Source organism: Tenebrio molitor, chromosome 5, assembly GCF_963966145.1.
Source record: "Tenebrio molitor chromosome 5, icTenMoli1.1, whole genome shotgun sequence".
NCBI classification, from domain to species: Eukaryota; Metazoa; Arthropoda; class Insecta; order Coleoptera; family Tenebrionidae; genus Tenebrio; species Tenebrio molitor.
This window is the reverse complement of record NC_091050.1, coordinates 13,523,738-13,539,269: the sequence shown is the minus strand read 5'-3', so window position 1 is coordinate 13,539,269 and position 15,532 is coordinate 13,523,738. Positions and strand designations below refer to the sequence as shown.

The following is a 15,532-nucleotide window of genomic DNA, read 5'->3' as shown; positions in this document are numbered from 1 at the left end:
TTAAAAATTGGTTTGTTGAACTTAAAAAAATTCAAGGGACCGTAAAACAGTGGAGTTTATTATTCCACACAAAAAAAAAGAAAAAACCCATTTGTGAATCACCTTTGTGTCCATCTGCATCGGTCAGCACATTTCCAGATTTGATCGAGTAACAATCTGGAAGCGAACGAAAAACTTTCACAACGACCGCTTTGAGACTTGGTGGAGCGTCAAAAAGGCCGAAGGTATTTTATTAGATCCGAACAGGGCAATACCGAGTTGCTCTTTATTGAGAATTAAACCGAATGGAACGAGTCCTCGGACGAGCCCTTCGAATCAAGTTCGATTCTGTTGCATATCATTATCTGGAGCTTATGCAGTACTTTCCGGGTCGTGTTCGATCTGGAATCGTGCGGTCGAGTGGGTTTGCGTGCCATTTACGAGCCCGAAATCTCCCATTTTGCTAATTAGGGCCCCGCAAACATTTTTCAGCCTTGCGGTCGAAAATACACGAACCTTCGGGATGAAAAATGTCACGGAATTACCGCGAACCTTTTAAAACCGAATTAGCTCGGCGCAAAGCGACAAAGAGCCACCTCAAAGCGAGTGTGCTTGGGGGGGACTGATTTTTCACCCCCAGATCGAGGCCCCCAGCGTTTGGGGAAATGGAAAATATGTTTTTCCGGCGGCGTGTGCGTCATCTTGTGTCCTCTCCACTGACGTCAGCAAAGTTTCCGGACGGGTCCGGTGGTGCTTTGCAGTCAAAGCACGAAATTAGTGGAAAGCTCAGATCGAGTGCTGTCGAAGGGTGCTTCAAAGCTGGATTTAACTCGTGCTAAATGCACCCGGACAGAGTAAATACAATTTGTGCGATTAAATAGCCCGGCACGCCACTCGACGCCGTATTTCACCGGAGTTTATGGTGGCGGCGCCGTTGTCGATAAGTCAGCGATATGGCGGCCGTAAAGCTCGGAACAGGACCGTTAGAATTTCGTCACAATAGCTTTAAAAGCCTACAAAGAAAATTTATGGATTGCGGTTTTAATCCGGGGGCGGTGAATGGGGCGCCGAAATCGAACGGAATTGACGTCATCCGTTTCTGAAAATTTCCCGATTAATATCGAGTGGGGTGCGGGGGGGGAAAATCCGTCTTTCAAGAGCCACCCGGATTTAATAAAACCGAGAAGTCGCGCTTTTCCGGCGCAAACAACTTTCGCCAACTTCTCGTCGGATAATGAAGACACGAGAAAACAGTGTAACCTGTTTGACGGTCCCGGGGACGGGATAATCCTTTTTTTGTTTGCCGTTGGGCTCTTTGTGACACGAGCGCGGAACAGGATCGTCCTCGTCCCAATAAAGCGGGACTTTGATCTCGTCAACGAACACCGGTGCGACGTAATTAAAACTAGTCATGTCACCGGAAGTCGTGAAGTGAAATGCCGCCCCCACACTAATCTACTCACTCCAACCTGGTGCTGGAACGATGAGGCCGGAGATCATCTCCTCGCTGATGACGGGCGGCTCCGACGGCGGCGGCGGACACACCAGGCTGTCGATGATGTCGTCGGTGGCCCTCAAGATCCCCGCCAGGTCCGGCGGTTCGGTCCGCGACGACCGCATCATCATGCACAGCGCCAACTCTTCCTGGAGGACGCTCTCCAGGTACATCATGTCCAGGTCGGACACGATGGCCCCGTTGATCACCATGATCTCGTCGCCCTTGATTATACCTGGACAGGAAAATTAATTACAATTCGGAGGCGTCGACGCCGCCACCCACCGTTCTGCATGGCCACGCTCTTGTCCTCCACCCGACTGACGTAGCAGCACAGTTCGTCCTGTCTGTCGGCGTTCTCCACCAACTCCGCCTCCACGCTGAAGCCCCACATCTGCTCCAGGGTGCTCCGGGAGAGCTCGACCTGGTACAGGATTTTGGCGCACACCTCCACCACCTCGTGGGTGTGGAGCTGGAAAAGAATGCGTCGCGTTAACCCCACACCTAACGCAGTTTGCGGAAATTGGAGGGCAATCAATAACGCCTGATTTAATTATCTACCTCGGTCAATATAATTTCGCATGAAATATGTGTGTGATCGCGGCGGTGGCACCCCCGTGCTAATTTGAGGTTGCCGATCAATATCGCAATTACGTGTGCAAATTGCAGGATTGTTACATACGCGATTGTGAAACCCCGCTGAATCTTGACCCTTAATGCCAAAAGCGCAGCTGGACTGCTGGTTCGGTCATTTTTGAGGGTGTTTTGACAAGCTACCACATGAAAAGCTCTTTGACGCTTTATTTACCCTTTTTTAAACCAGATTTGGTGTCAAAAAATTATGTACACGAAAGGTAAAAAGAGCTTTTCAAAGCTTTTGCTCGTCAAATTCTGACGACATTACATTGTCACCGTAAATGTCATGTACAACAACTATTTGGTCAACTGAACAATAAATTACAAAATTCAAACCGCAATAAACGTCCACGTCAATGTTTCCAATATTCAAACCAAATCGTTCTACCTGTATAATTAAAATATAATTTTGATTGACATTGGCATTAAGGGTGCATTCTGGTCTAGGTATTTGAAAAACAGTACATTCTTCAGTGAGCGTATAATGACGACTATTGTTCAAGAGGATAACACGAGCCGCAGGCGAGTGGTGGAATCATCTGAGTGAATAATAGCCATTATACGCGAGATCAAGACTATACTCTCTCCACGACTATACCAAGGAACAAACAATTTTTGAACATTGAATTTAATTTGATTCTTAATATATTACAATTAAAATTGTGCCTCGATTAGGGATGTGATTGGCCGACAGCCGTGGATTTCAGTATATTCTAGCACGGGGCGTGGAATGGATATCATTCTTTCTTTGAACATCTCTTTAAAATTTTAATTCTGTTAATGTTTCGTATTAAATATTTTTATTAAATATAAGAGAAACCTCAAGACATTTTGGTAAAAGAAAAATGAGGAAGAATTAATTATTATTGTTGCAACTAAGAATTGAGAGAAAATTTATTTTATTGTTGGTTCTGGAATCGTAAACTCTTCATACTTTGTTAAAAAAATATTCACTGAAAATCTGTCTTTAAAGACATGCAAAATATCTTTTTATTTTTAGGTACATATCTACGTATTTCTCATTATTTAATAATTCCATAAATTTACTAAACATGAGTCTGTTTCAAAACTTTGTCTCTTCCTTTTGACGACATATTATTCGCAATGAATTATCTTTACAGCCAACATTTCGTGAAAAACGTACATAAATTTTCTTAATTCTCTACCAAAAAAATTGTGAAAGTTCAAAATTCAGAATATTTTAACAACGCCCGCGCATTCCTCCAATCATCAAAAACTTTTATATGTAAACAGAGCACAAAGAATTTTATTAAACGGGTTGTAACCCTTTGCACTCCGACATTTTTTGATGGGGATTACCAATTACTCGGAGCAATTTCCATACAAAAATACAATTTACATACTTGGGATAAAAATGTTCAAAAATTAAACTACCGGTGGAATCGGCGTTTTATAAAAATTTACCAGCGATAAAAGTTTCTATAAATATGTATTAATTTGAAGGAATACGTCGCTGCTGCAGCGCCGTCCAGTCCTAAGAGATAATTGACATGGCGCCGCTATGGCGCCTTTGAGTTTAAGGTTTAAAAATGCACCATAATTTTTAATTTAAAATCTCAAAACTGTTTATTCAAAAAAAGTGATTAGAACCTTGTTTTTGTGTTTTGCAATTATTTTTATTTGCTCTATTGTTCACGTTTATGTTTTTACAATTTGTGTAAATGAGTTCTTTCACTGTTCAATCATAAATAGAAACATAAAATTTTGTTGTAAACACATTCACGTAAAAATTTTAAAAATGAATAAACTATTAACTGAGTATCGAGGTGGATTATATGTAAATAGGTAATTTAATTCCGAAAAGCACGAAGCGATAGAGGCAAATAACAATTTTCTTGTGGGTCTTGTTTTCATCAAGAAATCCTAGTGAGCTTAATGAGGAGGCGTTACAATTATTAGACTAGAATTGTACAAAGCGGATTCAGAACCCTTGATGACAGAATGTTATATCGGATTTTTAACTCGTTACACAACAGGGAAACATGCTCGTGTGGTGTAACGTTGATAAAGGGAAACAATATGTAATGAGTTCTGTTTGAAACTGCGAAGTGACATTTCCAGACAAGCTTCAAGATACAGAAAACAATTAAAAAAAAAGGAGAATACAATTTTAACCGCGTAAAAGAAATCATCTGCCTAGTTACAAAAGGTTTACACTTTTTGTTGTGACGATATAATTACGGTGTACTTTCGTTCAGTTCTCTGTATTGAAAAAGATTTCATTTATTTATTCAATAATACATACATATTTATTTGAAAGCTCAAATCTCTTTCTGAATGTGCGGTAAATTTTATTCATCTAAGTTCAATAACAATGCCTTGGTTCCTTTTCTTCCTTTCCACTTCTCCCTTTTTGGGTACTCAACAAGATTATATCTTTCACGAAATAAATATTTACTTGTTCAACACAATTTCTATCTTTTCGAGTAATCATAAGGCACTCGAGTTTGTTTAAGCTTTTGGCAGCAACCGTATTAAATAACTTTACAAGAATCTAAGAACCTTGATTGTGAAATTATTACAAATAGAAAAATCTTTTGTATTAATAAATGTATTATTCATTATCGATCTTTCTGACGTTGGGTTTAACGAGGGACAAACACATTCCAAAATATTATTCACTTCCTTTCATTGTATTTTTCAGTCTCGTGCTTTCGATATTTTTTATTTATTACATTTTTATATCGTTTCCCCTTAAAATTGAGTTACTAACTTTGGCATAAATCAATAGAGAGACTGAATCACATAAAAATTCTCCGAGAGACTTCTTTGTGGAAAACACAGATCTCAGAAAGAATCACAAACGTCAACAGATCCGTAACTCAATAGTCTCGTCCATTTTTGTATCCATTCCACGCTATGAAAATTTCTTATGACACCAAATTATCGAAATCTGGGGCCGTAACGTTTTTTCTTGGAGCCTCCACGCCGCCCGTCGGAAGGTGTTCCGGAGCAACAGGACGCCGCTCCTCATTCCGAATTCCGGTCAAGTAAACAAATCGAACCGGAGGCGAGTCTCGTCGGAATCGGAAACCAATTAGGAATCTCCCTTGATTTTATTTTTCACGTGGATTTGACGCGTGTCGAGGTGACACATTATACACCCGCGCATCGCCGGTTGCATAAACACGCCAAGATGAAGAATCGACTCCGGAAAGGAGAAAAACGCGCTGAAAACACCGCCAACAATAACAACAAACAATCACGACCCGAAGAGATTCCGATCTATTTGCAGTTGCTCGCGAACGGTGCGGCGTCATAAAGAAATAAAAAAGATGATAACAAAACGAAGCGAAGAGAAGAGCTGCGGCGTTCGTTGTTTGCAATTTCGCCCGACACGACTTAAATTAATGAGATTAAAGTTCACGTTCGTTCGGTTCATTAAAAACGAAACAGATCGCGACCCCACAACAAACTTCCGAGCCGCGTCACCGTCGATATTTCTATTTTGTTCGGGTTTTGTCAGTCGGAGGACTATCCGTGAGGAATTTCAGATAAATCATCCGAAACTTTTGAGTTTTTGACACGTTAAATTGCCGCCATCTGGGTTTATTATTCGTTCGGCGGCGGCGGCGTTTTGTAATATTTCACTTTTTTCGGGACGAGACAAGCCGAGACGTGGGTTTATCTTAATTTTATTTTTTCTTCCATGTCGGACGTCGTAATCTCGTTAAAAATTTGATACGAACGGAACGGGCCATCGATCATGGACAGGTTTCGACGTCGTTGATTAGACCGTACGTCTCTAATCCGGGGACCCGGAACGGTGATACTGATGCAGCGGGAGCGATTTTCCATAATTCTCCGGATCGGATTTTCATTAAATGCCACGTTCGAATAAAAAATGCAAAATACGTTCCGCCGTGTCCCTAATTCGGCCAATTTTGCTGAATTTCACAATTTATGCTCGTTTGCATCGCGTCAATCATGCGCGCCGCTTGTATAAAGTTTTAATAAAAACTTGATTGGGCAATCAGTCAACTGTTGATTCATTAAATATTCAAGCATTAAATCGTCATTAATTAACCGCGAAAATTGCTCCGACACACCCGACACGTCGATCAGGCCACTTTGCCCGTCGTCGAGTTCGCGATCGTGCTCGCCGATGCAATTTTCAAGGGCTAATTCAACCCTTCGCCTTGTTCCCCAGACTCCCCCCGGAATCCCGCGAGAGGAAATGCGACGGAGATATGCAACTTCGAATGGAAAATAACAACGCAAAATGGGAACGGAAAAATGGAAAAGTTTTTTGAAAAAAAATTCGATTGTCGATCGGTGAAATTTATGTGAAGTAACGATGATTTATCATAAGTCATACATTTTAAAAATGTTGTGAGCTAAGTGTTTTATGAAAAAGAGTCGTAGGTCGTAGATAAAATGTCGTATTTAACTCGCGAAATGCCTACAGGGTGTCGCAAAATTAACATATTCCAAGTCGGGGCTTGTAGGGAAAAATCTCAGGAATCTCGAAAAAATAAAATAAAAAATATAGGGGGGGACTTTACAAAGATATATGAGTCTGAAGGTTCAAACTTTTCATCATGTTTTCTTCAAATAAAAAATATAAATGGTTGACATTCATTTTGAAATATGCTGAGGATGATTATGTAAAATATTAAAATATAAATGAAAAGAGATTTCTTGAAAAAACAGTTTTATCTCGAAAACTTTAATGTTTTATTTTTCCAATTTTTGTTCAAAAGGGAAGTACAACATAGCTAGAATATTAATCAGGTACTTTTGAACAAATATTAGCAACTTTGATATTTTTTTTGAAGTGACAGCAATTTTTTTTTACATTTTTACTTGGTCAACAGGATGTCCCCTACTAAGCCCCGAATTCGGAATACGATAATTTTAAGACACCCTGTATAATCCACTCTGGTGATTAAAAAACTCGCCTGCGGCTCGTTTTTTACCTTTCACCCTCGTGGATTATGATAGGCATTATTGGCTCGTCAAATAATATACTATTATTATTGAATGGATGTTTATTTGTTGATAAGGATTTTCATAAACGATTTTTTGTGCAACCGTACGCGAAACGAGCACTTCGCGTACCTAAAACCGCGAAAGCCGCGGAATCCAATTTCGCCATAGTCTTTAGTCCGGAGGCAAATTAAGAACTTGAATAATTTTTGTAAATCGTTAAAACAATTGCCAAAGTATTTCCTCCGGTGGAACTGTACAACAGAGTGTAACGTCCTGGTCATTGATATTTTTTTTGTATTCCTAGAACCGAGGAAAATTTTTAATGCGACTGTACTACTAGCTAAAATAGAAATATGCAGTAAAGGGTGAAGATTTACTTATCAATTAGGCTTCTGTTAAAAAAAAAATTAGGATTCAGACGTGTTGCAAGTAGATTCGCCTCCGCTAATCCCGGACTTAATGAGACTTTCTGGCACTGAGGCGGGCTCTCCCGCCGCCGAGTCTAATAACCCTGACAAGCCTCGTCTAATTCCGGGCTGAAAATGAAACCGCCCCATCCCACTCGCTCCTTCTTGACCTCCGCCCTCCGCAATCACCTAATTGGGACGAATTTAATCATCTCTGATGAAACATCGTTTCGGTAAAGAACCGAATCATATTAATCGCGGCGCAAATTCAATCCGGATTTTATCGGTCCGGAGCAGACGATTAATTGCCGGAATGATGCAATTTACAATCGGAACGGCACAGACAGACCGATAATGCGATTACCGATGTGCCGCTCTCGCGGAATGAACTCACGTAAGTCTCGATCAGGTCGCTGCGATGGGGCACGAAGTAGTTGTGGTCCTCCATGTCCCTGCGCTTCTTCACCCGGATGAAGTGCTCCGTGCAGTTGAGGTTCTTCCGAGCGCAGGCACTCGCCAGGAACTCCTCCACGGACATGGAGTCGCGCACGTACACGGTGGCGCTGGCCGAATCTGGCAGCGACACCTTAATCGTCTTTTCGGTTTCTTCCCGGGAATTTATCTGGAACACAATGATATCGTGCATCTTATAAACAGGGGCGGGTAATCGTTTTTCGATATCCGTCGAGATGATGAGGGTGTCTGGTGCAGGACCGACCGAAATTATTCAGACGCAGGGGCGGCTCGTCGACGAAATTAAATTCAATCTAGACAACTGCTCCACAAGTTTTGGTGTCCATCATCCAGAGAGAAGCTTAAGCCACCAGGAGTTCGCAGGCGGCGTCCGCGGAGTTCTCCGACTGAACTTGCGAAGCCTAATCCCCGAGTTTAATATCGAGCCGGTGAGTTTGCTCGTTCGCTCGTTAGGTGCTCCGGAGGTTCGAGTGCTTACCTGACAGCGAAACATCTGCTCGTAAATCACGGAATTATGTTTTATGGCCTCTCCGAAGCACGCGTTTTCAAATTTAACGCCATCATCCTTTGCGCTAATATGGAAACAATATATTTTGATTTTATTGCTCGGAGGAGTGAGCGCGCAAGGCGAGAAAAACAATTAAGATTGGAGTTGGCGAAAGGGCTGGTGGTAATTCATCACCGACATGGTAAACACAAAAGCGATAAAAAAGTTTGAGTGTCCTCGTCGAAAAGGGGACTCCGATCCGATCATCCGACAATTTGAACAGCGAATAAGTTCCTCGAAAGGGATGACGAGTATGCAAACAAAGCACAAAATCCTACGGAAGATATGAAAAGAGGGTGACGAGGCGCAGCAGATCTTATCGATCTATCGGGACGCAGGTTGCGGAAACGCCACAATCGAATTCCGATTGTCCTAATCTGTTCGTCGTCGACATTAAATTTTGTCCTTTTCTCGATTCCATTAGGGTAATTATCGTGAACTACTCACCTGCAGCGATCTCCTGCTCGACCCGCTGTTGGATCTGGACAGCAGCGGGGGTCGCCTTTTGGTCGCTCCCCGACCTGCTAGTAAATTATTCAGGAGGGAGGGACTCCTGGCGCAGATGAAGGCATGGAACGAGGAGACGGTGAATACTCCAAGTTTATTTAAGGTGTTCTTCGTTGCTCTCGACACGTGCGTCAGTAAAGACTGAAAGGACAAGGTTAATCAATTAGGGGCTCCAATCTCGTCGATCGATAGCGTCGTCGAGGAAAAAACTTCCACATTTAGAACTGTAATGATTTTTTAAATCTCTTTCTATTATCCTACCGCCGCGCCGACGGAGGAGAGGCAATGTGTTCGGGTGTAATGTATGTTTCTTTATATGTTTGTGCACTTCTATAGCCTTAAAGACCGAACTGATTTCGACGAAACTTTCACTGAAGGATAGCTCCTTTATCCAGGAGCGACAAAAGATAGAGAAAATGTGGCGGTTATGGAATACGCTCCAAAATTAAAAGTTTTCTGGCTTTGTGGAGTATTTCATAATAAAAGCTCTTTTTGGAAAAGTTGCGTTTATCTATATTATATTCGACAACAGTGCTTTGAATTGTTATTATTTGCAGAAAAAAAGTTCGAGTGTAATTCGATGAGATTTTTTTTGTGTCTGGATTAAAAATAAAACAAAAAAAAAGTATTGGTTTCATTTTATAAATTGTTTCATCACTCGTTGAAACAAATAGTGTTGCTATGATAAACTGTCAACAGATGTATTTATCGTTCTCAAAAAGGAAGACACGTCTTTATCAATGTCAAACGGAGAATATTTCTTGCCAATTTATTATAGAGAAATAAAATTATCCTTCAGTAAAAATTACGAAGTTTCTCTTTATGTTGAAGTTTTTGTTTGAATAGACGCGAAATAAGTTATATTTCCAAATATTATAACGCAAAACGCTGACAAAAAGATTGATTTTCATATTTTTATTTGATCTTTATACATACTGTCTATAAAAGAATGTAAGATCACAGATGGCTTTGGAATTTGAATGTGCCACCTCGTTTAAATTCATGAAATACAACTCATTTCCGCTTTGGAAGTCCTGCTTTGTTGTTTCTTGCCTTCCTGGTCTGTTACAAAATATTTTTGAAAATAAAGAAGTGAGAATGAAAAAATGTTTAGAGCAAAATGGAGGACACTTCCAGCTATCTCTTTTACTTTTTTAATTGAGTCACTGATGTTATTTACCTTCTTCACGTAATTTGTTGAGAGTGTTGAGACCTATAAATAATGCATTTCCTTGTTTTATTTTTATTTCATTTTCTTTGTAAAGCACCTATTTTGTCAAGCTAGGCAACCAGTAAAACCACTTTGTTCTGAGGGTTGCATTTCGTAGATCATACTAACATTATTTGATTTCTGGTGAAAGAGTCGACAAACTTTCAACGCCTACTAGGATCCCACATTCATTTATAGAGATTCTGTATATTCCATAATAGATTTCTTGGGATCATCACGCAAAATAAATAAATAATCGTATGCCTTTTTTTATTTATTTTTTTATCACGTAAAACCGATAATACGCGAAATTGTAACATTTGCAACGTTAACAACTGCCAAACTAAGCATCGTAAGTATATGGCGTTGTTGATGGTGAAAATGTTCGTCTTGAAATGCCATTGATGAACGTGTAAAAAATATTTTGGGTAGCTTCATTAGTACCGGAGAAATTACATTACACTAGTTATATCTGAAAATTGATCAACGTCGAATGCACGCCATCGGACTTTATTTATTTAGACCTCGATGAGCTCTGCATTTTTAATGAACATCGTTTCTATCCAACACTGACGGTTTAACCGTAGCGTGCTTTTAAAATGTAAAATTAACGAGTCGACGGGCGCCACAAAAACGAAAAAAAATCTCATTTGAACGTTACATGAGAGATAGGCAACAAAATTGCACAAATAATCAGTTGGCAAACCCGTCAACGCCCGACATGCGTTTCCATCCGAAAGACGTTAGTCGTCGCCGCGCCACAGGGGCACCGCGACCAGCCTTGTCCTCTTTTACCTTAGGGTTGGGCAACTCGCCGCTCTGCAGACTGGCCATGTAACAGCGCAACCTGAACTGTTCGCAATGCAGCCTCTCCAGGTTCTCCTCCCACTGGATGACTTGGTTGGCGATCTGCTGTCGGGCGTCCGAGTCCCCCACGACGCTCTGCTGCATCTCCGCCATATGCTTCAGCTTGTAGTCCTGCGAAAGAGACACCGTGACGCTGGCAGTTTTTCCGCCGGAGATAAAACAATTACAGCGGAATAACTGCGTGAATTTGGACACTCGGAGCCGCGCTCCATTTCACATCGAACCGTAAATTCAGCTCCGGGAATTCCGCCTCTACTCTTGTTGTTTTGTGGCTTTGGAGCGCGTCCAAATGTCGACCGCCCGGATTCTCCGGACTCGGCGATCCGGTGAGCACACCTTCGAACCGATCTGAATTCGAAATTTCGAGATTTACGGGTGCGCCCCCGCAATCATTCCGATCCCAAGAAAAACTTTCCAATATCGGTTGTTAGAAATTGTTTAATTCGTCGCCCGCCTAATATCCCCGCCGTATCTATTCAAATCGCGCGACTGACAAAACATGTGACTGAAAGCTTTTTCAGATTACTGGAGCTCCTGAAAAGGTGCCGGTGTCGTGTATAAATTCCGGAGCCGAGCTGCTGAATAAACAGACCCGAAAGCGACGTTCAAGATTGCGAGATCGACGATACATCGCACGTCGACATGTTCCACTTTGACAGCGTTCGCATCAACAAATTAGACTCACGGTTTCGATGGCTTTCTCCAGACGGAAGATCTCTTCTTGTAACAGATGGAGGGTGCCGGTTTTGCCGCGGTGTCTGGCGAAGGCGGCGGCGCAAGCGCTGTGAATGCTGTTTACCCAATTCTCCAGCTCGACCTGCAACACAAAATTAAAAATCAAATGTCTGTCGAGTGGATGATTAAATATTGATATTGCCGCGCCGGAGCAACACTTGGCCCAATTACAAATAAGTGTGCAACGCGCTCACCCCAGAGATGCTCCCCAAACGGGAATTTAGCGGGAATTTCGTAAATGCAAAATATGCCTTTCACGAGGTGATGCAGTCTCTGGGGGGTGAGCGCCGAAAAATAACCCCCCCGATGAATATTCATGCGCTTCTTTACTAATTATTATTTATTCTAATCATCCGTTGTCGGGGTAATTGCGTTAGCCCCGCGTTTCCCCCAAATCTCGCAATCGCGTCCCGAACATGTGTCGAACGTCTTCGCTTTGTTGTTTTAGAGCACTTATCATCGCGTAAATGAGTACAAACAGTCTCGTTTCTGTTTCGTTTGTCTATAGACTTTCGGCTTCAACGAGCAATCCAGATTCGGGGGTTATGCGAAAAGCGCCGGTCCGACAGCACATCCCTGCTGTATTCTCTTTGTGCTTTTGACGTTTTCGGATATATTATTACGTAAATAAATTATCCGGTGGAACGCCCCACTCTAAAACCACTTTGTCTCGAGCTTTATTCTTCAGGAGACGCCCATGCTGCTCTCGTCCTCCACGAGGTGGTCCATTGTCTAACTATTGCATGCACACAACTTCACACAACTTTTCCAGTCGGTGTAGTTTGCAATATTGATGGATCTTCCGTTGCTGTCGTTGTTGCTCCTAAACTTTTTCGAGAGCTTTTCCCCATTAATTCTCTATCGGATTTTCGCGTTCCAAATTTCCCTTCTTCACTGCCACGCGCAGCGCCTGGAATTACAGCAATTGTGTTGTGGCGTCATAATTTCCTGCGTTTACACCTTGTCAGCTATTTGGGTGCAATTTCGTTCGCTGCGGATGATCATGCTGTTAATTTAGCCTCGTGCAACGAAATAAAAATCCAACACATTCCGAATTATCTCCTCGCGGTAAATTACGCCAGAATGAATTCAAGATTCCTGAGCCAGATACTCTAAATAAGCGATTACACTCTGTTCGCCAGGGGACCAAGCTGGAATCGCTCCGGTTATTTTCCGCAATAATTCAATCCGGGCGGCACAGACAAGAGAAAATTATTATTGCTATTTTTTCGCAGTAAATCTTCCGGAACATTAACTAGATAGAGCTCTAGAGACGCCAGTTTTTCTTTTTAGAGTGTAGCTATGGAAGACCGCGTTCTGGTGCATTTTTCAGGAGCTAATCTCGAACTGGCCCCTGAAAGCTCCATAATTACGCCCGGACAGAAGTTCGTCCCCCGGAACGGCTCCGGTTAATATTGATGAATCTCTGGAGCGAGAAAACGCGTGCTTACCTGACACGGAGCCTGGAACAAGTAGGCGTCACCGAACGCCGTGCTCAGGCAGAAAATGTAGTCCCTCTTGGGATGTTCCGGGATGGGTTGCATGATGGCGCCGTCCACAATGATGAGGTGTTTGGGGGCCGCCTCGACCGAGCGACCTTCGCGCGAGTCGCAAGGGTAGAACAGGAGCGTCGTCCCCTTCAGACATACCCAGTAGCCTTTCCAGCCCCTTTTCCGGGCCAGCTCTATCTGGTGTTTCTTCCTCAGTAACCATTTCTTCACGCTCAGGAACCTGGAACGACAACACCACTCTAACTCTCGCCTATTTTTGATTAATTCCGGCGCGGAGGTGTCGGGCTGATTAGGCAGGCGGCGTGATCCACCCCCGGCGGCGGGAACCGTGTAGGTGGCACCCGGATAAGTTGGCACAGGTGATTGGCTTTGTTATAAATACGCCAGTAAAAAGCGAGTCTTCACCACCGAACAGGTGCCACCGGTAATTGGACCGGAAACGGTCGAGCGGTCCTGATGGTGTTGACGCAATTAGCGAAACGCGCCGCGAATTCCATTCAGGGAGGTGTTTACACGACGTCTGTTTCGATTAAACGAGCAAACAGCGGTTATTAGAAAACAAAATAAGGAAGATTCTGACTCGAGTTGGCGTGTAAACATACGCACACGACATAATGGGGTGGCGTTCTCGCCCCTTTAAACACTTGATGGGGAATTGTGACTGCCGCAACCGGCGAATGCTTGTCGTGTCACCACAATCTTTGCGACAACCTTGAAGTGTAGACCCGTGCAAAGGGGGTAAAAGCGCCACAGCGGAATTAGAGCTTCAACATTTTAAACTGACAATTAACACTTAACTTAAAGAAATGGGGCGCGCTAAACTTAAAAGCTAGATTTTACACTTGACGCAAAGAGAACATGAGAAAAGTCTATTCAAATGCTTCACGTCGTTGGCTTCTCCCTCAACGCATCTCAAAATTTTTAGTAAAAGTACTAACCATAGAAACATAAAGAGCTAACACTCCTAATAAAAGTGTCTGTAATGGGCGTGCGAAAGCTGTAAACTCTAAAATCTCTCGGTGTTTTGGAATATCTGTCCTGAGAATTTTACACGCCTAATAAATGTTCCACATATTCTCCCGGCGCATTCACCATTTTTGCTATAATTAAATCCAAATTCTCCGAGATAAAAACATATTAAGTAGTATTATGTAATTTTCCATAACAAGCTCTCTACATTGAAGTATTTAAACGCAACACCGAGATATTAATTATTCATAAAATATTTTTAGCCACCCATAATGAAAACGGTAATTTTACGTACTCACAATGGGACGAATAGTAAATTTCTCGTTATGTTGGCAAAGTGATAAAAAATACTATAAAGAAAATTGTTAACATGTATTAATTAATTTATCTATCTGGAAAAGGTAGATACAAAATAAATATGTATGTAATTTTTCCAATGATTAAAAATTTAATGTGCCTTTTGTCCTCGCTTGTGTCAAGCCTCGGCTGCGCCTCGGCCAGAAAACTCAGACTCAGACATAAAAGATGTACTTTTTGGCTTTGATACAGAAATAACTGTTCCAGTGTATCTATTTTTGAATTTTTTTTTGCCGTGCCTGACAAAAATTTAAAGTTTCTACAAATTCGCCATATCAAAAACCTTCTGTTGCATTATTTAGATATGACCTCGCTAGCCACACAACAACGTATTTCATAAACTATTTCCCGGCGCATTAATCATTTTTGGAATGCATTTTTTTCATTTCTTGCTTTTAGAGACAAAATTACAGATTTGCCGTAAAAAAATCTACCAACTGAAGCATTGAGCTTTCACGTCGCTTGCCAAACACCAAAGATACCACACATTTTTTCTTTGTTACGTTCAGAGATAAAAACACCTAGTTTTCTGTACTATATTCCCCTCAAGAAGTATTTAGTATTTTGCCCGCCAAACAACAGATATTAAAATATTTCCCGGCGCATCCACCATTTTTACAACAAAAAGAAATCTTTGTGTTGCTTTCAGAGACACAAGATCAAACGTTATTCTCCGTCAGATTCGCCATAATAAGACCTATCAAGTGAAGCATTTCGATTTCAATTCGTTGGCCACAGATATTAGAAATTTCACAAAATATTCCCGGCGCATCCACCATTTCATTTTTGGAACAAACACATTTTTTCTTTTAATTTCAGACACTAAATGATATAACTTTCTTTATCGTATTCGCCATAACAAGATCTATTAACACAAGTATTTAG

At 41.7% G+C, this 15,532-nt stretch overlaps 1 protein-coding gene across 10 annotated transcripts in view; it reads right to left on the bottom strand.

Moving 5' to 3' along the window:
• sif (still life) overlaps window positions 1–15,532 on the bottom strand; it is a 72,920-nt gene that overhangs the window by 6,330 nt on the left and 51,058 nt on the right. For 8 of the 10 annotated variants that reach the window (XR_011159759.1, XR_011159760.1, XM_069048275.1 and 5 more), the window contains 7 exons: window positions 13,262–13,541; window positions 11,761–11,892; window positions 11,004–11,186; window positions 8,939–9,139; window positions 7,865–8,092; window positions 1,760–1,946; window positions 1,443–1,709 (listed from right to left, as the gene is read on the bottom strand). Coding sequence is in view for 8 of the 10 variants with exons in the window: in XM_069048275.1 (XP_068904376.1) it covers window positions 1,443–1,709; window positions 1,760–1,946; window positions 7,865–8,092; window positions 8,939–9,139; window positions 11,004–11,186; window positions 11,761–11,892; window positions 13,262–13,541 (1,478 nt within the window). In the remaining 2 variants the exon portion in view is untranslated. The remainder of the gene's footprint in view (window positions 1–1,442; window positions 1,710–1,759; window positions 1,947–7,864; window positions 8,093–8,938; window positions 9,140–11,003; window positions 11,187–11,760; window positions 11,893–13,261; window positions 13,542–15,532) is intronic. The other 2 variants (XM_069048276.1, XM_069048279.1) reach the window with 2 other exon arrangements.